This window comes from Lissotriton vulgaris, chromosome 3_1 (genome assembly GCF_964263255.1).
Source record: "Lissotriton vulgaris chromosome 3_1, aLisVul1.2, whole genome shotgun sequence".
Taxonomy (NCBI): Eukaryota; Metazoa; Chordata; class Amphibia; order Caudata; family Salamandridae; genus Lissotriton; species Lissotriton vulgaris.
In genome coordinates, this window is record NC_141689.1 from 91458376 (window position 1) to 91486183 (window position 27808).

At 46.1% G+C, this 27808-nt stretch overlaps 1 protein-coding gene across 2 annotated transcripts in view; it reads left to right on the forward strand.

The window, feature by feature from the left end:
- HSPA12B (heat shock protein family A (Hsp70) member 12B) overlaps positions 1-27808 on the forward strand; it is a 331731-nt gene that overhangs the window by 225956 nt on the left and 77967 nt on the right. For both annotated transcript variants that reach the window (XM_086960132.1, XM_086960131.1), the window contains exon 9: positions 6506-6592. In XM_086960132.1, coding sequence (XP_086816258.1) covers positions 6506-6592 — 87 coding nt within the window. The remainder of the gene's footprint in view (positions 1-6505; positions 6593-27808) is intronic.

The window sequence follows — 27808 nt, forward strand, 5'->3', positions numbered from 1 at the left end:
GATGGATGGAGCATCTGAATCAATCAAACCCTCACACCCAGTCAAAAGATCTGGGTTTAATCCATCACCGTTCTTTAGCCCACTCTGTCACGCCAGTTCAGACATGGCTATATGCAAATCAGTCTGACCCTGTGCCTCAAGGGAACAGTCCAGCCCGAACTGCCAAGCCATGTCTTCCCTGGACCGGAAACAAGCTTCCGAGGACCGGTTTCTGGCATTCCAGCCGTCTTCAGCCCGGCTTGCTTGAATTCAGTGGCAAAGTGAGCAAGGGACTCACGTCTGAGCATGCCCTGCCACACTTATGGCGGCCAAAAGCGGTACAAAAGGGGGTGGTGATGGATGGAGCATCTGAATCAATCAAACACTCACACCCAGTCAAAAGATCTGGGTTTAATCCATCACCGTTCTTTAGCCTACTGTGCCACTCCAGTTCAGAAATGGCTATATGCAAATCAGTCTGACCCTGTGCCTCAAGGGAACAGTCCAGCCCGAACTGCCAAGCCATGTCTTCCCCGGACTGGAAACAAGCTTCTGAGGACCGGTTTCTGGCATTCCAGCCGTCTTCAGCCCGGCTTGCTTGAATCCAGTGGCAAAGTGAGCAAGGGACTCACGTCTGAGCATACCCTGCCACACTTATGGCAGCCAAAAGCGGTACAAAAGGGGGTGGTGATGGATGGATCATCTGAATCAATCAAACACTCACACCCAGTCAAAAGATCTGGGTTTAATCCATCACCGTTCTTTAGCCCACTCTGCCACCCCAGTTTAGACATGACTATATGCAAATCAGTCTGACCCTGTGCCTCAAGGGAACAGTCCAGCCCGAACTGCCAAGCCATGTCTTCCCTGGACCGGAAACAAGCTTCCGAGGACCGGTTTCTGGCATTCCAGCCGTCTTCAGCCCGGCTTGCTTGAATCCAGTGGCAAAGTGAGCAAGGGACTCACGTCTGAGCATACCCTGCCACACTTATGGCGGCCAAAAGCGGTACAAAAGGGGGTGGTGATGGATGGAGCATCTGAATCAATCAAACACTCACACCCAGTCAAAATATCTGGGTTTAATCCATCACCGTTCTTTAGCCCACTCTGCCACCCCAGTTCAGACATGGCTATATGCAAATCAGTCTGACCCTGTGCCTCAAGGGAACAGTCCAGCCCGAACTGCCAAGCCATGTCTTCCCTGGACCGGAAACAAGCTTCCGAGGACCGGTTTCTGGAATTCCAGCCGTCTTCAGCCCGGCTTGCTTGAATCCAGTGGCAAAGTGAGCAAGGTACTCACGTCTGAGCATACCCTGCCACACTTAGGGCGGCCAAAAGCGGTACAAAAGGGGGTGGTGATGGATGGACCTTAGTACCCGGAGGCAGGGCTATCAACAGAGCGTGTTTTATGTGTGTGTATCGAAAGAGTTCAGTGGGCGCCAACTCATACTGCTGCTGCAGGTACTCAAATGTCACAACCTTTCCCTTGCGCCAAACATCCCCCACCGTGGAGATTCCTATTGCATCCCAGTGGGCAAAACCTTTGCTATTCCTGTGGTGACCTAGCTGTGGCGTATCCCAAAGAGGGGTGAGTTGGGTCATAGTCCCCTGCCAACCTAGCTTCTTCTGTGCCTCATGCCATAAGGTGACTGTCTGCTGTGTGGGTCCAATGAGGGAGTTGGTGCGCTTTTTATCATAAAAGGGGGACAGTATCCCACCCACACCCAGAGCTCGAAATGCCGGGTCCTTTTGGGGGGCATGAATCCATTGGTTGATCATCTTCAATTGTGCCGCCCAGTAATACACTGTATATTCAGGAGTGCCACTCCACCATTAGACCAACTAAGCATCTGTGCTATGCGCGCTGGTTTGTGTCCCAAGAGCAAGCTGGAGACCAGGGCTTCTATGGCCCTAAAGTAGCTCAGGGGCACCGGGAATGGTGTGTTTTCCAGCACATATAGGAAACGAGGAAGCGCCATCATTTTGAAGAGCGCCGCCTTCCCTAATAGTGTAAGCGGTAACGCCCCCCAGTGTGCGGTGTCCCGTCTAAGGCGCTCCAGTGTGGGCTGCAGGTTATGTTTATAGAAGTCCGTGGAGTTGGCCGTAACATTTATCCCCAAATATTTGAACATATCATCTGCGATTATGAGTGGGCAGTCCTGGGGGAGCTGCGGCGGTGGGCCGTGCAGCACGTACATTATAGATTTGGACCAGTTGATGGTGTACCCCGATGCCCGCCCAAAGAGTTCATAGATATTCAGGAGGACCAGTATAAAACGCCTAGGAAGGGTCAGATACAATAAGATGTCGTCTGCGTATAATGAAATGCGGTCTTCCCACTCTGCTGTCCACCTGAGTCCCTTTATCAATGGATCCACGCCGCCAAGGGCTCGATGACTAGCGCGAAAAGGAGCAGCGACAGGGGACAGCCCTGGTGGGTGCCTCGAGTCAAAGGGAAGTCGTCAGATATATGCCTATTTACCTTCACATGAGCCATAGGTTTGGTATAAACCAGACGGACCCATGCACAGAATTTAGGACCAAAGCCTAAGTGGCAAAGCACAACAGGAATGGCCACTCCACCAAGTCGAAAGCCATTCTTGCGTCAAGGGAGAGCATGACTGCCGGCTCCTGAATATAGGGCATTTGTGCCATCACACCAAGTAGAGGTTGCAAGTTTAAAGCTGTGCTCCTGCCCGGCATGAAGCCGGATTGGTCTGGGTGTACCAGAGTTGTTAGGTATGGCATTAGTCTAATCGCCAATAGTTTGCTAGGATTTTAGCCTCCACATTAATCAGTGAGATTGGGCGATATGAGGTACATTCATCTGCAGGTTTGCCCGGTTTGAGTATTGCCACTATTGTGGCCGTTCTTTGATCCAATGGCAGCTCTCCCTTCTGATAACAGTCATTATACATACGTAACAGATGGGGGGCAACAGTTCCCGCTGTTTTTTTGTAGAGCTCGATGGGGATACCATTAGGGCCTGCCACTTTGCCGGACTGCATTGCGCCTATCGCCCCCTGTATTTCCTCCACCGTAAGATCCGCCACAAGCGCCAGAGCCGCTTCCGGAGGGAGCCCGGGCATGTCAATATCCTGAATGTAGGTTAGTGCTTCTTCTACCGACATCTCGGAGGTCGAGGTATATGCCTGTTTAAAATGATGCGCAAGGCCCTGCACTATGATCTGTTGTAAGTTCCCCTTCAGCCATCCTAATCCTCGCTATCCACCTGGTACTTTGTTTCCTTTTATCTAGCCACGCCAGAAGCTATCCGGCTTTATCCCCAAGCGCGTAAATCTTATGCTGGGTAGCCATCAGACGCGACCTTGTCAGATCTTCTAAGTGTTTCCTATGCTGTTGTTGCGCTAGCCTCAACAGCTGAGCTGTTGCCATCGTAGGATCACTGGTGTGTCGAGCCTCCGCCTCCACCAGCGCCAGCTCTAGTTCATGAAGGTCATGCTGCTTCTCCCTTCTATGCCCCGTGACCGAGACAATGGCTTGCCCTCTAAGGACCGTTTTGTATGCTTCCCACAGAATAGTTGGGGAATCAACCGATGCCTCATTCTCCTGAAAGTAATACTTTGTTGCTGCAAGAATCTCCTTTTTAATTTTAGGGACCTGTAAGTAGCCCGGATAAATGGGATAAGTACGACGCCTAACCTTGAGACTATGGGTGTATGTCAATATCACTGGGGAGTGGTCGGAGATACCTCTGGGTTTTATTTCTATGCTGTCAACGTTCTGCAGGCAGCCCACTGTAGCTAAAAAATAATCGATGCAGGACAAGCTGTTATGGGCCCCTGAGTTAAAGGTGAATTGACTCGCTGTAGAGTGGTGCCATCTCCACACACCAAGACGAGATCCGCCATGGACATGTGTTATTGCTGGGTGGCAGTCAAGGGTGTTGTCCACAAGTGCATTAAGGTCCCCCCGATCAACAGATCCCCATTTGGAAGGTCAAGTAGGAACTTACTGAGTGCTGGCAGCGTGACTGCGTGAAGGGCAAGGGGAGCATATACAGAGACTATGTTAAGGGACCGCCCTTCCCATTGACCTATAACGGCGGCAAATCGGCCGCTGTCGTCCAATTTTATGTTTAGCACTATTTATTTATTTATTTATTTATTTATATTCTTGTATAGCGCTGGAATTCGACCCCCGAAAGGGTATCTCCGCGCTTACGCTTTACCAAGGGGCCAGGACCTAGTTCTGAGCTGTGAAAAAGATGGGGAGAGATTCCTAACAGGCGACGAATAGAAACGTTTTCAGGGACTTCTTGAAGGATTGGAAATTGGTAGTATTTTTGAGGGCAGGGGGCAGTGAGTTCCATAGGATGGGGCCTTTGTAGGACAGGGCTCGCCCTCCCTGCCTAGCTTTTTTTATCCTTGGGACCTGGAGTTGTTGCTGACTGCTGGAGCGGAGGGTACGACTAGGTTTGTAGGGTTTGAATATTTCTTTTAAATATTTAGGTTCATTGCCAAACAGACATCTGTGAATAGTGCAGCAGATTTTAAATTTTACATGCTGTCTAATTGGCAACCAGTGGAGTTTTGTCAAGAGGGGGAGTGAGGCAGACCTTGGCTGGGCGATTGCTTTTTGATCAAAATACTCACCCCCCTGAAGCCAGTCGAAAACTCGGAGTGTACCACCATTTTAAATCCCCATCTGTCCATAGCTTTGCATGCTGCGCCAGTAAGGTGCGTTTCCTGCAGTAGGGCCAGCATTGGTGAGTGTCGTTTCAGGCATTGCAAAACTAGATCCCTCTTTATTTTGTCCCCCAAACCATGAGCATTCCACGTAAGTATTGATAGAGGAGTCACTTGAGTTATGGTGTGCCCTATGGGATCAGGGGTGGCCGAAACTCGTGCTGCCATAGTGGGTGGAGTATGTGCGATAGAGTACGGAATGTAGTGTGTACCTCAAATGCTGGAAAAAGTGAAACAAGGCCTTATACCTGAAAACTTTGCAGAACATTAGTACAAATAGCAAACATTGTGGAGGAAAAAGAACTTCCCTTTCATCCCAGACCGGCACCCACTGCACTATAGAAAAGGAAACGAAGAACACAAAAATCCGAAGATACCAACCCACTCCCCCCCCTCCCTGCCCGACGGTCTCAGAACTACCCGCCACCCCAACTTTGCAGAGTGCTTAGTCCCAACCCCAGAAAGTACTTGTGTGTCGGGGGTAAGAAGTCCAAGGACAGGCGAAGCCCTTCCCTTCCCCCAAAGACTCCTTCAGCTTAGTGTCCAAGTCAAGGTCCGCTGTAGGCTATGTCCAGTCTATGCTCACAGTCTGTGTTCAGCACGTAGGATCACAGGCGTTGTTGAGTTTCATTCTTCAACTACGTCTTGCTGCGATCGATCTCCCTCGGGCTCATCCGTCATGTCACGTCGCCGCTGGTTCCTCTCCCTGCGTTTGTTTCCGTTCACCTGTCTCCAGCACTCGAGCCAGTCGTGCGCTTCCTCCGGCGTGTCGAAGAACCATGTTTTTCCGTCTGCTACTACTCGTAGCTTTGCCGGGAATAACATCGAGTAAGGCAATTCACCGGCCCTCAATTCCTTTTTAACCTCCATATAGCTCCTACAGCGTCTGGAAACCGCCATTGTGTAGTCCCGGTAGAAGGATACTGTGGAGTTCTGGATTCGGAGAGGTGGAGCCACTCTGGCGGTTTGCAGTATGATGTCCCTATCGCAAAAGTTAGGTGCGGTCCAGCATAGGACTTGGGGGGGGGGGGGGGGGGCGGTTTAGGCTTTCCCCTGGGAACTCTGTGCGCCCTTTCGACTGAAAAAAGGTTGAGAGCCCCTGGGCTGGAGCCTTGTTTTAATGAGATCCTCGACATAAAGATCCATTGCCGGGTTCCCTTCACTTTCTGGAATTCCAGTAATTCAGACGTTATTCCGATGGGAGCGTCCATCACCACCATCGGTGCGACTCTGGGGAGCCTCACTGCTGCCGTCACTCTCTGGGCCACACACCACGAGGCCCGGCCCTCCCCTGCGGGCGTACCTTGTTAATTGAGTCCCCGGCTTCCACAAGGTCCACAGTCCTCCGCAGCTCGTGCCTCCACAGCCCGCGATTCGCGATGTTGGTTCAGGTCGGGATTTCGCCCGCGGGCGTCGCCTGTGCCCCTGCACTAGCAGGAGTCTTTGAGTTACAAAATTATATGCGGATTAGTGAACGGATCTGCTTGGAAGGCTACTGCTTCCCCGGAGCTCTTCTACGCCGCAGCCATTTTACTCGGCCGCGTAGCCACGCCCCCTCTCACAGCATTTTTAATGGAGATATAAGCAAGAAGATCAGAAAAAATATTTTCCAGACAAAGAAAGAAGCTGGTTACTTTAAGGAACTCCTTTGGACAGGATGAGTATTGGATGAGTTTAGGTTTTCATAAAATGTCTAATGTCATACCAAGGAAGTGTAATAGGAATTGTTTAATAGTTCACAATTTTAAACTCCGTTTTCAAGATGATTTCACTGCCAATAGTCCAAGACTGACTCTGCTTCTTCGTTTCATTTCCAGCCCGCGAGCAGCTGAGGCGGTCTCGACACAGCCGGACCTTTCTTGTGGAGTCGGGGATGGGCGAGCTGTGGTCGGAAATGCAGGAAGGTGAGGCTATCATTCAGAAATAACATTCCTTTATTCATGAGTTTTGACTGTCTACTGTTTGTCATGATGCCTTAGCTAGTTCCTAAAGCTGGGTGACTAAATGTGGAAATTTCCGTAGTAGGCACGGCCGATGTTAACCACCCCTCGATGGGCTTCATTTAAACACATCCAGCAAAGTTGTGATCAGCAGGAAACAATAAATGCAATGGTGACCATTTGAAAGCATCTAATAGAAAATGGCGCACATGAAGATTTCTTGGGCAGAAGTCTTCAGAATCCTGAAGGTGTCTTGAAGGAGTAAATCAATGTAACAATAGATGCAGCTATGTTTGGCATTGTGATTTATTATTTTTCGCATTGGTTCAGCCTCATTTCTGGGAGCCGTACTATTGTTGCATAACTAATGGAGTCTTTCAAGCATGTCTTTGACATAGAAATATTTCCTGAGGGAATAGTCGCAGATAACTAAGCTCAGTCTGTTTTCAGTGAGTTTGTTGGTTTCTTTGAACTTTTGGGAATCAAACCTACAAGCACTTGTTGTTTTATCCGTCTTATCCCATGAGTAGTAGCCTTGCCACGAGATCTACCAGACTGATTAAACACAATTTGCAGTTGTCCATTGTGAGAGGTTTGGATTGTCTTACAGTGTTGAGTAAATTAGTGTGGACAAACCCACCATGCCCAATGCAGACACAAGCGTGTCTTTATTTTTCTTAATGAGAGGCCATGTGCTTGTGTCCACATTGGTCAGACCCTAGATGGCATTATCTACCATCTCTTCACAAAAGGTGAAGGAGGTTCCAGAAACAAGGAGATGTGTACATTTGAAGCAGGCTGAGTTCCATGAGCACTATTTGCATGTCAAGGTGGGGGACTTTGTCAAGATGAAGTTAACTGGATTTGTACCTAAAAGAATCTCCAGGTTTTCGGAGCTTAATAGGGTTAAGGTTGTCAAGGATTCTGTGGACATTCTAGAAGGTGAGAAATGGTGGAATATGGATAGATTGTATATGCTCCTGGTGGAAAGTGTATCTGTTGTATTAACCCCTACGATGCTGGTGACGGAACCATTCCGTCATCAGTCACGGTTGAGCTGTGCTGATGACTGAATGGTTCCGTCACGACCGCACCCTGTTCTGGAATGTCCAGCACCGGGGAAGTATCTGCGCCGCACAGAAGCGGTTAAGTGATGTAGATTCTATTCAACTCAGAATGGGGCATATTTACTAGAGAAGTGGTGGAGCGTGGCGTTAGCCTCCTTGGCTTAACACCACTCTCCGCCACTTCTTAAATGCAGGGCTGCACCATATTTACTAGAATGTGGTGCAGCATTGTTTTTCCCCCTGCGATGGCACTAAGTGTAGCAGCCTAGCGCCAACGCAGGCACCCCTGCACCGTAATGCAAGGGTGTCTGCATTGAGGGGAAGATTGTTTATGTGCAGAAAGGTCCCTCTTCCTGCACATAAAAAATATTTAAGTGGCCATATTGAAACTTTATAGAAGTTGCAACACTTTTTTTGTATTGATTATGTGCAGGAAGAACCACCTTCCTGCACATAAACAATCAAAGCCCTTTTGCTGTTTCTATGTGTGGTTCACAATGCAGCACACATGAAAACAGTAAAAACGAGGAACAAATAAACATTTATCCTAGTTGCAAATTAACAAATTAACATTTCTCCTTAGCGCTGGGATGCTTCCGGGTTACTATGCGCTCTATAAATCCGCATTCAATTCAATTCAGTTGCGCCTAATTAGGAACAGGCTTTCCCTGGTCTTAATTTTGGCGCGACCTCCTATTTACGCCACCCTTGTAAATAGGGGGCAGAGTCAAAATCAATGGGTATTGCAGATGAATGCCCACCGTAACACCCCTTGCCCACTCCTTTCACGGTAACGATAGTGTGAAAGTGGGCCTTATTTCGCTGCTTTGTAAATAAGGCGAAGCCTCTATCAGCACAGGGACGTCAATAAAAATGACATTGTTGTGGCGAAAGGGGCTTGTAAATATGCCCCAAAGTCTCAACTTACAGAGGACTCAGGTGACAGTTGTATGGATATTCTAACTTCAACTTGAAGTTTTTCCCCAACTTGGCGGACACAGAGGGAGAAAGCGACTTTGGACAACTTCAGTGTTTGTGTGCGATCTATTTAGGATTGCCGTCTGCTAATTCTTTTCCTTTGTCCGTACGTGTGTGGTAGCGTAGGTGTGTATTTGTTTGTGTTGGTGTGCCCGTTATGTGTTGTGTTTTGGAAGTGCAGGTGTGTCTGTATTGTGTTGATGTGTTGGGTTTTCACTGGGTCAATTGTAATTTACATTACCCTTTATGTGGGGTATTGGTGTCTTTTTTCAGTTTAGAAAGTAGCTCTGGGGTAGAATGTATGCTAGGTAACTAGACTCCTGGGTGGTGGGTGAGTTACTTACTCCTGCAAAGACACCTCAACAAAGATGTCTGCCTTCTGTGTGCAGCGGCTTCTTTTCACTATCCCTTTACTTCCTACTGATGCACAATGCAAGGAGACTACTTCTAGATCAAGGCTGTACATTTTCTAAACTTGTGTTAAGTGTTTTAATGTATTCATCTAACCCCTGGCTAACTAGTTACCTTTATGGAATTCATTGGCCTCTGGGTTGATGTGGTACTGAGGACTAGCTAAGTCATTTTTCCCTATTTTTTAAAGATCTCGCATGAGGGGCCACATATTTATTATGAATATTTAAAAGGAAAGAGTGGAAAGAACAGAGGAAAAAAGAATACAGGGAAACTATTTAATCTGAATGATAGTTATGCCTGGCCCTGGAAATAGTGTGTGAAAGATTCCCATCTCTGCTGCCTGAGAAAAACACCCGCCATTTTGTTTCCGCGTCGCTGCAGCCAATCAACATTGGATCATGTTTTCCTTTCCTGTTGTACAGAAATCCAGAAATAGTGGCTGAACACAGGACAATGTGGTATTGTGAGCGGAGGAGGCTTCGACATTTAGGACTAAGCACATGTGAGATGTGATATGCGAGGAGGGAGGGTCTCTTAGGAGTAGCTGAGGGGCACAGAGGGATGTAGGGACAAAGAAAGTAAAGAAAAGGCAGAGACAGGGAGAGCAGAAAATATGAGAGAGACAGGATAAATGGAGACAAAGAAGGAAAAAAACATAGATATGGAGAGATTACTGAATTTATTCTATCTCTTTTTGGTGTTTTCATAGCCGGCTTGTCAACTGCCTACTTTCCACTTCTAGGTTCCAAATGAGCCGGCACACGAGTTAGCAAGATGTGATTAAACAATGGTTAAGAAGAGTATACGGTTATTCAATAGAAAGCCTCTTGACTACTGGTTTGCAGGTCATTTGACTGTTGGGGGGGTCATTTGCATGGGTGTGGTTCAGTGGGCTGGTGGGTGTGTGATCAATCTCGCAGATCGGTGGCTAATGTGGTGGTCCACTCCTTAGCTACACTGTTTGGCTGAGGAGTGTCTATGGGGGTGATATGTGTTTGACAGGTATACGGTCAGTCCCTCTAACAAGTGCCTGCAAGGAGGCGGGTGGTTGGTTGGTGCGGGCGGGCGGTCAGTTCCAGTGGTAAGTGGCTTTGGAGGGAGCGGTTGGTTGGTGGATGAGTGGTCAGTTCTGTTGATTGGTGGCTATAGACAGAATGGCTGTTTAATGTTTATGTTCCACAGGTATGTAGCTACAAAAGGTTGGTTGGTGATGAGTCTGTGGTCTATTCTGCTGAAAGGTTGCAGCTAGAGGTCAATAGAGGTGCATGTTGAGCCCACTTCCACTGGGCTCTGCTTTTTTTTATTTACGTTCTACTTTGTAACATCATTAGACTCCAAGGTCTTTCGTTGGTTCTTTCTCCAGTATGTGCGTGTCCCTAGTCCCGGCTGCGTGTCGGGAGTGGTCGGATTACGCGTAGGACTGCTCCTCGGGATCCAAAACTATAGATAGATTGAAGTGCAGCAGCTTGAGGTAAAGGACACACTAGCCGTGCCTAGGAAGGCTTTGGAAACGCCTTCCTAGATATTTTTATTTTTTATTGTGTCATAACATAATTGAATTCTGTACAACATTATTTATAAAACAGTAAAGTAAAAGACAAGGCAACCCAGATTATAAGCAGTTGACAAATAGAACAATACAGTATTAAAGAAGCACAAATCCAGATCCCACTCACACCTGCCGTAGTGTTGTGATTGCGCGCCTGTACTGACACCACTTCCGTTGACCACACTAGAGTGCTTAGGTGTGGTAAATAAAGTTATTACCCTTACATAATTTCTATACATTAATAAGGAATAAGGATAGCTCATAAAATGAGAGGCAGAGTCCGTGGTGTCCGAGTCAAAAGGGCTTTATTACAATGACTCGAGTCAATGGAGAATCGGGTTCCATCACCACTAAGGTTCAGGAAGGGTCGTCATCTAAAGTTTTATTCACATAACACATTATATATAGTAAAACCATACAATTGCATTGAATGGAGAAGGCGGAGCGCTCCAGGCGGAGCAAGTGAAGGAGAGAGAGATAAGAACACATGGACATGGAAGAAAGGCGTGTAAAAAGGCGTACACGTGGGTGTTCACTTGATGAGTCATAGGTGTGTCATAGGTGGGTGGATGCATAGAGGAGGTCTGTAGGGTCAGCAAGAACCTTTACACTACTTGTGTGCGCAAAACTGGTCATGACGTGAATTTGACGTGTAACTGGGGAGAGCTGGGGGGAGCTGACTTTAGCACTAGTAGAGGAGTCTGGGATGTCAGAACGACCTGCACCTTTGGCATATCTGATATCTTGTGTTTGGAGGATGTATTGTCTGAAGTAAAGGTCTCTCGAGCAAAAGCTGTTCATCACTAAATGCTAGTGTGTGCATATATTTCTTCGTGCATTACGTGGGGGCCATGGGCCTTCTATGACAACGAGTACAGTAAATCACTCGAATGGAGACAGAAAGGCTAGGCCCTTTGTTCCCTATGTTCTGCAGGCGGAATATGTTTACCCCTTTCACTAGACTGGAATGTGTTTTCGCGGAGCTGAGCAGATAACTGTAGGCAAAATACCGTCTTGGCAGGCCAGGCTGGACACCTCTCGGCTGAGCAGGAAGTAAGGGAGAGGTCAGGGATGCATAACTAAACTGCAGCTTTCAGAGTCAGAAGAAGCTTGGAGCCTGAATTCAGGGCCTGGCTCGGCCGGGCCACAAAAACGTGTGCATCTCGACATTTAAACGTGTACCATGTAAATGCATTGGCAACGTAGGCCTCAGTGCGGAATTAACGTTTCATTCATGGAGGGCCTAATAACTGACATGCTAATATTGAACGGAAATGCAGGGGCATTATTATTACATGCACGGGATGGGAATTACATGATAACATGGACATACATGGGGCATAGGTACACGGATAGGGTGCGAGTGGGGGACACACTGGCTACATACAATTTTCTGCTTCCTCATTCCCTCCTTGTCCCATACTGTGCCCTTCAGGACACATCTATTTTCATGAGACCATCTATCTGTTCATATAGCATCATTTGCTCATCCTTTTTCATTTGTGTACAGGAATGTGAACGTGGACGGGGAATACAGGCGGTGGCACACAAGCCGCAAATCGCTGGGCCACATTGCAGACAGAGACAGCAACTGAATACTACGAGCAGTATTATTCCTAGGAATGACAATACTTTCCATCCCCAGGCTGATATCACACTCCAGAGCCAACCGGACCAGGTCCAGGTGCCTGGATTCTGGTGTATCTCGTGAGCTATCTTATGGAGTCTTGTTATTGCTGCATACACTGATGGTGCGTTATTAGGAATAAACACACAACAACTCGAGCCGATCACTCTACAAGCTCCGCCCCTATCGGCCAGGATGACGTCAAGAACAAGGCGGTTCTGAAGGACAACAAGTCTCATAGCAGACTGTTCCTCGGTCAAGTTACCTAAGGCAGAAGTAGTCTCATTCACTACTGCTTCCAATGTTCTAGTTAATCTACGTATTAATTTACTGTTTTGGATAGGACCTATGAAGAAAAAGAATCCTTTATTGAAATCTGTATATTGCTCTAATGCTGTCTCAGTCTGATCGACAACCGGGGACTCGGTCTCCCTCTTGTGTCTTACATGTACGAGTCGGGAGTCTCGGTGATAATGGGATGGGGCTAGAAAAACAGGTGGTAGTAGGAACGCAATATAACACGTTCCACCCCAGTCTAAGGGCAGATGTACATAGGCTGTCTGACCGCAAATGAAATAGGAATGATGGGAGGCTTTGAAAGTAGACTTTCCTTTATCATTGAATTCGTTCACAGTATTACAATCACTGTGTCCCAAGTGCACTGAACCATTCTTTCTAACACATAATTCACCTTTTACTGGTAAGACTGTCACAAACGATGAACCTGTATTGGTCTCGGACTGGACATTCAGAATCATGAGGCTAAGAGAAACATTTCCTAATTCGTACACTTCATTTTCTAGATCTGTTCCTTTCCTTTGGGGAAAACCATCTTTATCGGGAAAACATGCCTTATTCATTACTATATTCAGGTCCCCCCCAAATCCATTCACTCTGGGAATCCGTGGACTTTCTGTCTTGTGTTGAGGACATTAAAGCAAACCAAGCTCCGCACGAACCATTGTGCGAAAACGGATAAGGAAAGAGGGGCAGAACTCCCTTCATTTTCTGATAAGGTGGGAGTCGGCCACACACCCAGCAATTCGTTACATTGCTGGCCTGGTGAGAATGGTGTAACACACGAATAAAAGTATTGTTGCGCAATGCTAGTCGATATGACAGTTCATGGGGTGGCAGATCACTGAATGTGTGCTCTACAGTGTCATTGAAGGTAGAATGTATATGCGAACCAAGAGGAGGAAAGAAAACATGTAGCGTCAAGCTTATACATATAATCGATATACTTAAAAAAAACATAATGATCAGAGTTACTATGCATCTGCTGCGTAAGTTTTTGCAGTATTTCTTTTTCATCTCTTTCTGCCTATCTCTCTGTCTATTTGGGTCTACGATCTTATACATGTCAGGAACCTGTCTAACCGCTTCACCCAAGGGGGACTTAAACAATTAAACGCTGTCTGACTTACTAGACCGTAGTTTTTGTTTATACTCTTGTTGCGGAGTCTTTTCTAGCAAAGGGAGTTTAGAGTCAATGAGTTCAGAGCAGTCCTTAGAGTCTTTTACTGAACAAAGTCCATGGAAGCGTTTCACGTGGTGGGCATGGAGCCAGCCCTTCCTTCCCTCGACCTTGACGGCGGTCCTCGTTGTGAGAAGAGCCAACTTGGGTGCGCGCCAGCGGGGCTCCAGAGGACTTGAACGGTCGAAATTCCGGACAAACACCAGGTCTCCCGGGACGATCGAATGATTCTTCACCTGGGTGTTGTCGGGGAAGGCAGCTGCAACCTGTGAACGACAAGAAAGGAGTGCAGACATCAAGGAAGCCAGGTAATCTGTCAGCATAGTACTGTCGACATCAGTAATTTTTCTCGGCATAGGCGTACCCCACATATTCGGCGGTCTACCAAAAACCACCTCGTACGGGGATAGTCCGGTTCTGGAATGAGCTACCATACGCATGTAGAAGAGGGCAACCGGCAAGGCTACCATCCAATCCACGCCTTTTTCTGCACAAACCTTCGCTAACTTGGTTTTGAGTGTCTGATTGTGTCTCTCTACGAGGCCTGCTGCCTCTGGGTGTCGTACGCAATGGAATTTCCACTGGTATCCTAACAGAAGGGATACTTGTTTCATTAGTTCAGAAGAGAATGGCTGCCCGTTATCTGAGTACACAACACGGGGCAAGCCGTATCGCGGGAAGAATTCTCGGACCAACTGCTTGGCAGTGGTCACAGCAGTGTAATCTGGGACTGGGTACGCTTCTGTCCATCTAGATAGGGCACATACAACTACAAGGACATACTTGAATCCTCGACATCTGTCCATCTGAATATAATCCATCTGGAGGACTTCAAAAGGATGGTCAGGAGGATGAAATCCACCTTGTTCCACGGGAATGCCTTTACCTGGATTGAACTGACAACAGATCATGCAGGTACGCACTTTCTGTTTTGCTGCTGCACGTAAATGCTTGTTGAACCAAATGTTCTGTACACTGTCTAACATGGCCTTTTCTCCTAAGTGTTCTGGACTATGTGCTGTATTAATGATAGCTTGAACCATGGAGTCAGGGAGGAACCACGTGGCTTTGCCCTTTGTCATCCACCCCTGATCTGTCTGGACCCCTCCTTGTCCAGTCCATTTCTTGATTTCGTCTGGAGTGGCATGTGTCTGTATGTCAAGTACATCTTGTGAGGGATCCCTGACTGTCATGCAGTTTGTCAGTGATGGTACTTCTGTCTTTGTCGTGTCAGTTGGAAGGTCTGTTTGAGTCTGGGCTGTAAGTTTAGCTGTTCGATCTGCCAGGTCATTACCCTGGGAAATGGTGTCAGTGACTTTCGTATGTGCTTTGCACTTCATGATAGCTATGGCTGTAGGCAAGTGTATTGCATCTAACAGAGCTTGAATGAGGGGACCATGCTGTATCTTGGCCCCATGGGAGGTCAAAAAACCTCTCTCTTGCCAGAGGACTCCAAAGTCGTGTACGACTCCGAAGGCATACTGTGAATCTGTGTATATGTTTACTTTCAAGTTCTTGGCTCGTATACAGGCTTGGGTCTGAGCGATGAGCTCTGCTGCTTGGGCTGACAGGGTATCAATTCGATGTGTCTCTATGACTTCAGTATCAGTGGTCACTGCATATGCAGCTACTAACTCTCCTGTGCTTGTTCTCATGCATGAGCCATCTACATAAAGTGTTAGGTCCGGGTCGGATAGTGCAATGTCTGTCAAGTCTTGTCTTGGCTTCGTCACTGTGTTAATTACTTCCACACAGTCATGTGGTGCAGGGTCTGCTGTGCTTGAGGGCAAGAGTGTAGCAGGGTTCAGGGTATTACATCGTCTAATCTCTATGTGTGGCTGGAACAATATCAGTTCGTATCCTGTCAGTCTTGCTATGGTCAGGTGTTGTGTCTGGGTCCTGTTCAAGAGAACTTCCACTGAGTGTGGAACCTGTACTGTCAGAGGATGTCCTAACACTATGGAATTGCTTTGTCTGATTGCTAGAGCTGTTACTGCAACTGATTTTAGGCACGCAGGCAGAGCCTGGGCCACCGGATCCAATGTACTAGAAAAGTAAGCACAAGGCTTGTGTTTTCCTGCTTGATCTTGTGTAAGGACAGATAATGCTGTACCATCACGTTCAGTGACAAAAAGTGTAAAAGGTTTGCTATAACATGGTGTCGCTAAGACTGGTGCTTGACATAGAGCTTTTTTCAATTCATCGAATGCCAGTGTATGTTCTTGAGTCCAAGGGAGGACAGTCGAAGTCGCTGCCTCCTGTGTTGTCAACTGTATGAGTGGTTTGGCTAGATATGCGTACTGTGGAATCCATTGTCTGCAGTAAGAAGTGAGGCCAATGAAGGCCCGTACTTCCTTTTGTGTCTTGGGCTGTGGAAGATGTGCAATTAACTGAATGCGGTCAGGTGTCAACTGTCTACCCCTCTTGGACAGCAAGTGTCCAAGGTACACCACTTGCTGGGCACAGAATTGTAACTTTGAAGGGGACACTTTGTGCCCCTTGTCTGCCAGGAAGAATAAGACTGTCAGTGATGCACGTTCGCAGTCACGTTCTGTTAGTGCTGTGATCAAAAGATCGTCAACGTATTGGAGTAATGCAGTGTCAGTAGGCATGTGAATACTGTCTAGTTGTCTTTTCAATGCTTGACTGTAAATACTAGGACTTTCTGTGAACCCTTGAGGAGCCCTCGTAAATTTGAAGCTTCGTACATTTAAACAGAATCCGAAGAGGTATTGGCTCTCTGGATGGATTGGGACACTAAAGAAGGCGTTCTTGAGATCTATTACAGTGAAGAACATCGCTTCGGAATCAATTGCAGTCAATAGCGAAGAAATGTCTGGGACCACTGGGTACTGTGGTATTATGCATTTGTTCAGTTCTCGGAGGTCAATCACTAGTCTGTAGACTGGTGGTGCATTTGGGTCAGTTCGTTTAAGAATCGGAATGATAGGGGAATTACATACATTGGAGTCAGTCTCTACAACCACTCCCTGTGTAATGAGTTCGTCAACAATTTTCAGTAATGCTATTACAGCATCAGGTGGTAACGTGTATTGTCGGATTCGTGGCAGTACAACTCCATGCTTGAGTGTGACACGGTATGGTGTAATGTGCATGTAACCTACATCAGTCGGACCTTGCGCCCATAAATGTTGTGGTACATTCTGGAGTCTGGGGTCAAAATCTCTCAACACATAATGTCCCTTAAAATCACGTAAAAACAATCTCACTCCTTCCGGAGAACAACAAATCACTGCTCCTAGTTCTTTCAATGTCTTTACACCAAGCAAGTTTTCTGGACATGATTTAGTAAGCAACAAGTATGTAGTGCGGGACAATGGACCGACTCCTAGGGAAACTGGCTTTGACACTTCGTTAACAATAGGCTTTCCTGAAAATCCCAGGGAAACATTCTGTGAGCCTGAGAGGGGTGCCCCTGGGACCTCGTCATGACTGATGGTAGTTCTGCTTGCCCCTGTGTCAATCAGAAATTTTCTGTCTTTTCCCAATACACGACTATGTACATAGGGACCCTCTTGATCTACAGGTACCTCAATAAGGGGCAAGCCAACCTCCCTCTCTAGGCTGTTTCATGAATACTGTTGATAGTCTGGATAGTCTGATTGTGCATACTGGTACATTTGTTGCATGACATGTTGTGTGGCAGCAATGGGTTGGTGTACAGCTACTGTCTGTTGCGTGTTCTGTGGCGTTTGCGTGTTCTGCGGGATGTTATCCTGTCTAGGAGGACGCGGTCTTTCTTTCGTCTTGCCTGTAGCTATATTGTGTTTCAGGACAGCACATTCATTTATATAGTGACCTGGCTGTTTGCAGTAATTACAGTTTCCCTTGATAGGTGCCGCGCCCTTTTTATTGCCATCAGCTGGAACTGATTGGGCAACTAGTACTTTCATTTTCGTATCTTTCATGCGTCTCTTTTCGTGCTCTTGTTCATCCCTAATTCGGTTCTGGTGATACTGTAACATTTGCAACATCTGGGAAGGGCTATTTGCTTGCCAAGTACTCTCGACCTTCAGTACTCTATTTTTGATCTGGGGTAAGGAATTCTCTACTAATTTGCTCACAAAAAGATGTGGGTACCATTCACTACTTGGCTTCAGGCCACTGTTAATAGTAAAATATTTTTCGAATCTAGAATAAAAATCACTAGTGTCTTCATCTTGTTTCTGTTTGCAGGCAGAAATAGCATCCCAATCTTCCTTTTTAGTAATCAATAATCTCGGCAACACCTGTATCAATAGTTCGGGTAGTTCTTTAGCTTTGTCCCCAAGACCAACACCAGGGCCTCGGCGTTTATCCTCATCTTCTAATTCTGTCCAGCTGATCTTTTTCTCTCCCACCTCCCAATCTTTTTCTTTAAGTTTTTCGTAAATGCCTGCTGGTAACAGTACTTTCAATAATTTAATGGTATCAGCATATGTGTAATCCCCCATGCGGAGCATGTCTTTTAATTCACGGTGGAACCCCCCTGGGTCTTTATCGTGACAGGGCAGTAATTTTTTCATTTCCAATAATTCCATTTTTGTCAGGGGTGTGCAAACATATACTCGTTGAAGCTCACCCCCTGCAGTTCTAACGGGATGTACCTCTCGGAGGGGGTTCTGTCTGTCTATGTGGAAAGTCTTTCTTTCTCGGTGGGGGGCAGGAATCAAGTGCGGGGTCAGGAAAGTGAAGTACTTATGTCGTTGATCTAGAATGACATTAATCAACTCGGCACCTAGGCCTCTCCATCTCGCTAGGAGTAAATCGTCCAGTAATTTATACAAGGGACCTGGATCAGAATGCTGACTCTCGTACAATGTGATGAGATGTTGAACCATGTAAATACCAGCTAAACGCTGTTCTTCCGGAGGAAGGCTTAAAAATGTTTGCGCTACTATGTCATCCTTATATATGTTAGAATTACAAGCCCATTGAACTGCTGACCGGGCTAGTTCCTGTTCATGCATAGTACAAAGTTCACTACTCCCTACTCGTTTTTTCAGCGCCTGTTCAGTAGCTTGGAATAGGTGTTCGAGAGAATATCTTTCTGGTATTGGAGAGAGGGAACGTTTACTGTAGTCTAGGCCTATGGGCCTGTCAAACGGTCTTGCCCTGCCTACATAATTCATTTTATTTATTTCCTCTGATTCTGTATCTTCCTCATCTGTGACTACCTCGTCTTCTTTCTCGGCCTGTTCTTTCTTGTGTATATTCAGAATTTCTTTACGAATTTTCCTGTACATGCATTCTATTTTTGACAATGTATCATGTTTACCGACAGCTAGGTTGTCACTCCAAGTAATCATACCTTTAGTTACTTCTCTAGTTGGCTGGTCCTGTTCCCTGATCAAACAATTTATCAAAAATCGTAAAAAGCATGCATTGAAGCTCCACCTTTCTATTTGCGATGGCCTCATGTATACTTTCTGGTCCCTCCCCCGTTCTAATGAAGTGGTATATTCTGTCTAAATGTTCCTTCATGTCTGGCAAAGTGACCAAATAGTCTGCAACACGTCTTAAACGTATTGAGTATGTGAGCATTGCGCCCACACCTGGGACTGGATCATATATACAATTGGAAAGTGATTGTCTAAGAGATGCTGTTGTCATTGTCGTTTTTGGCGTGCGTTGTAGCGCTAATTCTCGTAGTGTTCGTGATGGTGGTGGTGGCGTGTGCGGTGTGTGTGGTATGTCTCTAGTGGGCCCCCCTCCCGATGCCCCTAGACTAGAGTCGCCCTGACTTGAATCGTCTGTCACTGTCAGTGTTACCGCTGGTGCGGGTTGATCTTGTACTACGGATGGTTGGCGAAAAGGATTTGTAGGGTTGTTGACAGGAAGAGGAGGAGGAAGATCTGCATTTACATACTCCGGAGCAGCGTCTTCTAAATAGGAGGAAAGAAAAATGTCCGCAGCTGTCTGTTTATGACCATGGACGTTTGTCGGGATCAGTGGTGGCGGCAAGTTACTGGGTACTTCCGGGGTCACTTTAGGTAGGCCCTCGGCGAGAACGGGATACATGCCTTTAATAAGGGCATTTCTTTGTCTATCTATTTGTTCTGCTTTAACCCGTTCACCTTCTTCCTTTAGCTCTTTTTCTTTGGCTTTTTCTGATGCTTCTCTACTTCTCTCTGCTTTGTGGATTTCTTTCTCTGTTCTTCTATGCGCTTCTTTACGCCACAACTCTATGGCATCTTTCTGGGATTGTCTAGCTTTCTTTTTCCACAGTGCTTCCTCTACTCTCATGATGCAATCAGCATCCCATGTCCCTGAGACAGGCCATCTATATTTCTCTTCCAGATCCTTCGTGTAATCTACCCATAAGTCTAAAAACAGTATGGCATCTAGCCCATGTTTCTGGTACATAAAATGACCAGGAGTGTCCCTAGGCGGGACGGGAACTGCCTCTTCGAGTATCCCTTTCCTGGTTCCTATCTGACGTAATTTCGGAAACAGCGGCATGTTTGAACTAACTTGAACGACAATACAGTAAGCACAATAATAGACTGAAAACAATCATTCATACCACGACATTAAAACATTAGAAACAGATACTAACTAGTACATAGAAAAAACACAATCCTGAATTACTTGTTACTTTATGCACTGCTAAACAGTACAGTCATACCGGTCTCGTGAAGAGACACGTCTTTACCGCATCCACCTAAATGGACACGTCTGTACCGGATCTGTGTACCCAGACCCGTCTTGACCGGGCTCAAATAAATGAACCCGTCGCTATGCGTTCCCAACAACGGTACTCACCGGGAAGCAAAACTGAAGGCCTCGGAAACTCGATACTGGACTGGACTGCTACGGCTCTGGTACTGCTACTGCTGGTTACTGCGTATGCGCCTCGGAACAGGTGGGCCTCGGGATACCTCGGACCTTGCTCTCTCGGCTTGGGCTCTGGTCGGGATGGTCCGCAATCCTCACCGCCTCGTGTGGATGCCTGGTCGCAGTCTCCGTCTCCTCCGTGGGCCTGAGGGAGTTGGCAGGAAATCCCGCTGACGTGTACACTTGAAGTCCGTCACGGCTATAGAAGGGGTCAGGGGGCTGCGCTTACATCGCCGGCGAGTGGGTAAGGGGACTAGTCCCTGTTCTAGTCCCTGTTCGGGCGCCAGTCCGCCACTGGGCTCTGCGTTTTTTTATTTACGTTCTACTTTGTAACATCATTAGACTCCAAGGTCTTTCGTTGGTTCTTTCTCCAGTATGTGCATGTCCCTAGTCCCGGCTGCGTGTCGGGAGTGGTCGGATTACGCGTAGGACTGCTCCTCGGGATCCAAAACTATAGATAGATTGAAGTGCAGGAGCTTGAGGTAAAGGACACACTAGCCGTGCCTAGGAAGGCTTTGGAAACGCTAGACAGATATTTTTATTTTTTATTTTGTCATAACATAATTGAATTCTGTACAACATTATTTATAAAACAGTAAAGTAAAAGACAAGGCAACCCAGATTATAAGCAGTTGACAAATAGAACAATACAGTATTAAAGAAGCACACCCCGTCTGCTGCGTTCCGGCAGCAGACGGGGCAGGACGGCCGGCTGGCATTTACTATTGGACGGTGCTCTACTTCTCTCGGCTTTGGCCATGTATCTTTCTTACTCGTCAGAGACCCTCTTAAATCTCCGTCCTCCGGTAGGTCGCTGCCACTATGTCTTTCCTGGTTGCCGTGCCCTAAGAAAAGGTTGCACTGATTGCGGATGGCGTTTTCCTATACTCCATAAGCCGAAACTGATTCATCAACCTATCTCTACTGCTTGCCTACTTCTTAACACACGTTCCCTGGGCTGTCATGCTCTGGACATTTGGAATTTGCTTGATAATTATAATATATCCTGCCTTTTTCTTACAGAAACTTGGCTTAGTGACACCTCGGCCCCTGACTTAGTCAACGCCATCCCACCTAATTATTCCATCATTAGGAGGGACAGAACAAGGAATTCATGTTTATAGCCACCGCAGTTATGAGATTAACAATAGCAAGAGCTTGGCTAGACAAGGTACCCCCAGGAATGCATGTATGGCTGGCAAATTTACTAGCTAGTTATAACCTTGAGAAAGCTATTTATGCACGCAAGGGGAAAAGGGGTAGGAGACTTGGGCTCAAAATCTGGGAACCAATAATCAAATGGAAAGAAAGGATGGCAATATAAGATACTGAAACAGAATATGAACTTTTGAACTGTAATTTATATGGCAGGATAAATCTATATTGCTTATATTGTTTATATTATGTTAAACTTCAAACCAGCGAAATTGGAAATTTTTGATGTATAAAATATACAAATGTATGATGTAAAATACAATGTGCATATTAAGAAAAAGGAAAAATAAAAATTATTTAAAAAAAAAAAAAAAGGAGGGACAGAACATCTGGGCGCGGGGGCGGTGTGGCTATCATAGTCAACAACCAGCTGCACTGCACTACCTTCCCGATAGACAATATTCAGGATACCGAGGCCCTCGGCTTCACACTTCATTTGCCACCCTACCAGGCATGTACCGGCATCCTCTTATATAGAACGCCCGGCCCCTTAGGCTCTTTCCTGGACGAATTACAGGTAGCACTCTCAGTCCCATGTCTTAAATCGGACCACTGCTTACTTCTGGGCGACCTAAACATACACATGGATGAGGCCACTAATCCTGACACAATAAAACTCATGGATGTCACCACAGCATTAGGACTTATACCTTTCATTCATGATCCTACGCATAATAAGGGCCATATTCTGGACCAAGTTTTTTTCTACCATCTCTATTAATGTACTTGCTCCACAGCCAGTATTATGGTCGGATCATTATTTAATCTCCTTTTTCCTATTAAGTGCCCCTCCCCCTAGACCAAATCCCACTACCTCTTCCAAACGATTTTCCAGGCCTTTTCATCTGCTCTCAAACGAGATGCTACTACAGGCCATGTCATGCTCACCCTGCACCCTGTCAGGTAATGTGGAAATTGATCTAGCTCATTTCACTGAATGGCTTACGGCAAGACTGGCGGATCTCGTGCCCGAGAAAGCCGCTAAATCCGGAAACAAACGGCCCTCCGCCCCTTGGTTTACCTCTCAGCTTAGAGAAGCCCGTCAAAACTGTAAGAGAGCAGAAAGAGCCTGGAGGAAAGACTACAATCCTCTTGAGAAAGAAAAATTTAAAAACTTAACTAGATCCTACCACAAGATGATTTGGAGTGGGAAAAAATCTTATCTTGAACGTCGGATAGACGAATCAGAAAACTCCTGTAAGGAAATCTTTAAAATTGTTAAGGATTTTACTTCTCCGTCCTTAGGCATCCCTGCTCAGTCTCACTCAGAACCCTGGCTGACTGAACTGGCGCATTATTTTGTAAACAAGATAACATCTATTCAAGCCTCCCTTGCTGTTTACTCTAAACAGCCTCAGGATGTTTCTCTTGGTGCCCTCTCCTCTTCACAACCCACCCTCTGGGAATTCCCTCAGCTGAGCCTTGCTGCCTCATTAGATCATCTGACAGGATTGAAGTCGGGCTCTCCTCTAGATCCCTGCCCTGTTTCCTGTCTCAACAAAATAGCCCCTGTGCTAAATGGCCCCATCAATTCCATTCTTAATTCCTCACTGTCTTCTGGCGTAGTCCCCCAGGCTTGGAAGAGTGCTCTCATCCTTCCACTTATAAAAAAACCAGCCCTGGATCCCATCGTACATGCCAACTACAGGCCAATCTCTCTCCTACCCGCTCTGGCGAAGGTGGCGGAAAGACATGTGCACAGATCAATCTCTGACTTCATCGAGAATAACAATCTGTTGCACAATACTCAATCTGGGTTTCGTGCGAATTACAGCACAGAGACCGCGTTACTTGAAGTCACCACCGCCATTAGAGAGGTCTTGGATACTGGAGGAAAGGCCATGTTGGTCATGTTGGACCTGTCGGCGGCGTTCAACACCGTTCCCCATGATACCCTCCTAATACGACTCTGGGATTGTGGTCTTCGGGGGACGGTGTGGAACTGGCTTAAATCATTTCTAGCCAGCCGTCGGCAGACGATCTGGGCGCCACCTCACTCCGCAGCTATGGCACCTCTGGAAGTGGGGGTCCCTCAGGGGTCTATTCTCAGCCCCCTGCTCTTTAACATCTTCCTGGCCCCCCTTGCAGAGGTTGCGGAGTCGTTCGGCGCTCAGATCGTATCTTACGCTGACGACACCCAGCTCTTGTTCACATATGACAAGAATGAGGTGTTCGATGGGATCCGCATCAGAGGCTGCCTAGAAGCAGTCTTAGATTGGTTCAAACGACACAGCTTAAAATGCAACTCCGATAAGTCGGAGCTGCTTTTTTTTGGATCTGCCTCTGAACCAAATTGGAAAAGTTGGTGGCCACAAGATCTGTTTCCACCTACAAACGCAAGTACCAAGGCCAAAAATCTAGGTATCATTGTTGACAATGACTTAACTTTTGGGCCTCAAATATCCTGTCTTTCGGGGAAATGTTTCGGGATCCTTCGGATGCTCAGAAAATTTCTCCCCTTGATCTCTATTAACCATCGAAGGGTCATTGTTCAAGCACTTGTTGGGTCGCGTTTAGACTACGCCAATGCCCTCTATCTAGGACTCCTTAAATATCTCGTGAGGAGACTTCAAGTAGTCCAAAATTCAGCTGCCAGGGCTATTTATGGACTCCCTAGACGAGCTAGTGCCTCTGACTTGTTAAAGGAACTGCACTGGCTTCCTATAGCCAAGAGGGTTCTTTTCAAAAGCCTGACGCTGACCTACAAGGCCCTTCATGACTCAGGCCCTAGGTACATCAGGAAACGCCTTGCTCTTTACAAACCGAACAGAGCCTTGCGATCGGCCTCCTTGTCCAAAATGGTCGTTCCATCCATTAAGCGAACCAGACAAGGGGGGCGCTCTTTTCATTACCTGGCCCCGTGCGCCTGGAATGAGCTTCCCCTTTCTCTCAGACAGGCCCCTAGTTTGATGTCTTTCAGAAAGGCTTTAAAAACCTGGCTCTTTACCAGATAACTTCGCTGTTCCTTATGTTTTGCAGTTATGTCTCCTTTCCTTAAAGGACTTCTTCGCCAAAGCGCCGGGACACTCCTACTGGAGTAGCCGTCGCGCTATAGAAGAATCCGATAACATAACATAACAGAACAAATCCAGATCCCACTCACACCTGCCGTAGTGTCGTTATTGCGCGCCTGTACTGACACCACTTCCGTTGACCACACTAGAGTGCTTAGGGGAAGGGCAGGGGCGGGACTATGCAGCGTGCCTTGTTGTCCGCCACAGCTCTACACTAGAAAGCACAATTTTGCGAAGATTCTACAGCTCAGAGCTGAATCCTGTAACATTATTATTGTTAACATTTAATTCTAATAAACATTACAGTACATATAAACTCATATGACACCAACAGATGTACAAAAGTGAAAGCGAAAGTAACAATTCTTTAAAATATTTAGTTCTTTAAGATTTTTCCTGCCTGCAAATGTAATCACTGGTAAGTACAGCTGGAAACAAATCTCATTGCAGCCTCAATCCATCGGATAAAGTTTACATTAAACTATGGCTATAGGATTCTTCTGTGCGAACTTGTATACGTAACGCACAAGAACAAGACATGAGATAAAGACATATTGCCAAATTCACCAGACAAAGAAAAATTGCCCTAAATTCCACTTCTACTGTTCGTGCTTGGATCGCCACGCTTCAGGCTGGGACAGAGGGCGAGAAGAATTTCAAGCAATTTTAATCTAACCAAGAGGCCAGGGATGGATCCAAGCACTGACCCCTACAAATGTTGTATCTGAACATAAATTCAATCCAATTATGTTTTAGCTGTGGCGTAATTCGGGTTGGCTAAGCTGGCATTAACAAAGGCGATCTTGTTTAAAAACGACTTACTGATGTCAGTACCTAAAGTGGAGCACATTGAAGGAGAGTTTATTTAATTCTTGTGTAGGACTTATTAATCAAAACACTATAGGGGTGTATTTGAATCACCCCCAATCCAAAGTTTGATAAAACAAACTCCTTCTATGAGCAGTGCGTCATGAGCGAAAGGTTGGACAAAAAGAGTATGGATTGCATTTCACCAATTGAATTTAAGGATGCGACATCCATGTCCCACATAAAGATTAAATATCAATGATATGTGGAAATGCAAAATCCCTTTATTGGTTCTAGCCTACTGTTGGAGGCCTGTAGTTTAGAATACATTACAAATACTTAGGGTGGGTTTTGGGTCAGCTTGCTTATGATGGCTTTGTTATGTCTCTCATTTATCTGCTGGATATTAGATGTCTTTCCTCCTTACTCTATCACCGTCCTCTTGACGCACATGTTACTTTTTCTCCACTTATCACACTTTTGGCAGGCAGCCCTTTTGAAGTGATTTTTGGAAATCCTTTGATGAAAAACCCATGCATGAGCACGCGTGTATGGTGACCATCTTCAAATGGCTTTTGATTTTACCAAACTCCAATAAAAAGTTGGCGAACATGTACGCCTGAAAACCTATCATCTTGTAGTCATGGGTTGTAGAAGCCAACAAAATAAAGAAAAAAACCCTGAATGCTAGAATAGATCATGTAAATACAACAAAAACATGTATGATCTGCATATGTATTTTGCAGGTTTACATATCGCACATACCAGTACCAGCCAGGGGCGTGCCCTGCCTGAAGAAGCTTTTCTGGAAGTTTAAAAAACAAGCATTTGCAATGCAATAGGTCTCGCATTATTTAAGTTTGAGCTATTAGCATTGTAAATGGCAATTGTTTTTTGCTTTATGCTATAGTTTTTTTTTTACATAAAAAGCTTCATATAAAATATGTTTTATTAAAGTTATTTATGCAGTATCTAAATTTTGTTTGCATAAAACAGTATAATACTATCTTAGTAAAAAAGTCAAATATTTTAATGGAAATTCACCACATGTTCATTTATGTGTTGGTTTTGAAAATAGCTAAATTAATAGCTTTGTCATTTACAATGCCAATAGTTATAACTTTCGCAAATGTGACACCTATAGCATTTGTCATGCAACATTTGTATTTACGTGACTTAGATGTATTGATATTACAAATAACAATGGCTTTTAATTTTTTTTAATACTTAATAAAAGTGATTGTAATTTATAATGGCAATAGCTTAAACTTTTGTAAATAACTTTTGTGAAGATTATGTTCAGTGTATTTTATTGTAACAAAATCCAAGAACAGAAGTGAAATATTAACATCTTTTTGTGACATTTGTAATAAAGCTTGAAACATTGAGAGAACATATTTGTGCTGTGGTGGTGCTGAGTGATGCTGTGGTGGTGCTGAATGGGGCTGTGGTGATGCTGAGTGATGCAGTGGTGGTGCTGAGTGGTGCTATGGTGGTGCTGTGGTGGTGCTGAGTGATGCTGTGGTGGTGCTGTGGTGGTGCTGAGTGGTGCTGTGGTGGTTCTGAGTGATGCTGTGGTGGTTCTGAGTGATAATGTGGTGGTGCTGAGTGACTGCACTCACTGTCACTCTGCACTCACTGTCACTCTGCACTCACTGTCACTCTGCACTCACTGTCACTCTGCACTCACTGTCACTCTGCACTCACTGTCACTCTGCACTCACTGTCACTCTGCACTCACTGTCACTCTGCACTCACTCTGAAATCACTGTCACTCTGCACTCACTCTGCACTCACTGTCACTCTGCACTCACTGTCACTCTGCACTCATTCTGCACTCACTGTCACTCTGCACTCACTCTGCACTCACTGTCACTCTGCACGCACTCTGCACTCACTGTCACTCTGCACGCACTGTCACTCTGCACTCACTGTCACTCTGCACTCACTGTCACTCTGCACTCACTGTCACTCTGCACTCACTGTCACTCTGCACTCACTGTCACTCTGCACTCACTGTCACTCTGCACTCACTGTCACTCTGCACTCACTGTCACTCTGCACTCACTGTCACTCTGCACTCACTCTGAAATCACTGTCACTCTGCACTCACTCTGCACTCACTGTCACTCTGCACTCATTCTGCACTCACTGTCACTCTGCACTCACTGTCACTCTGCACGCACTCTGCACTC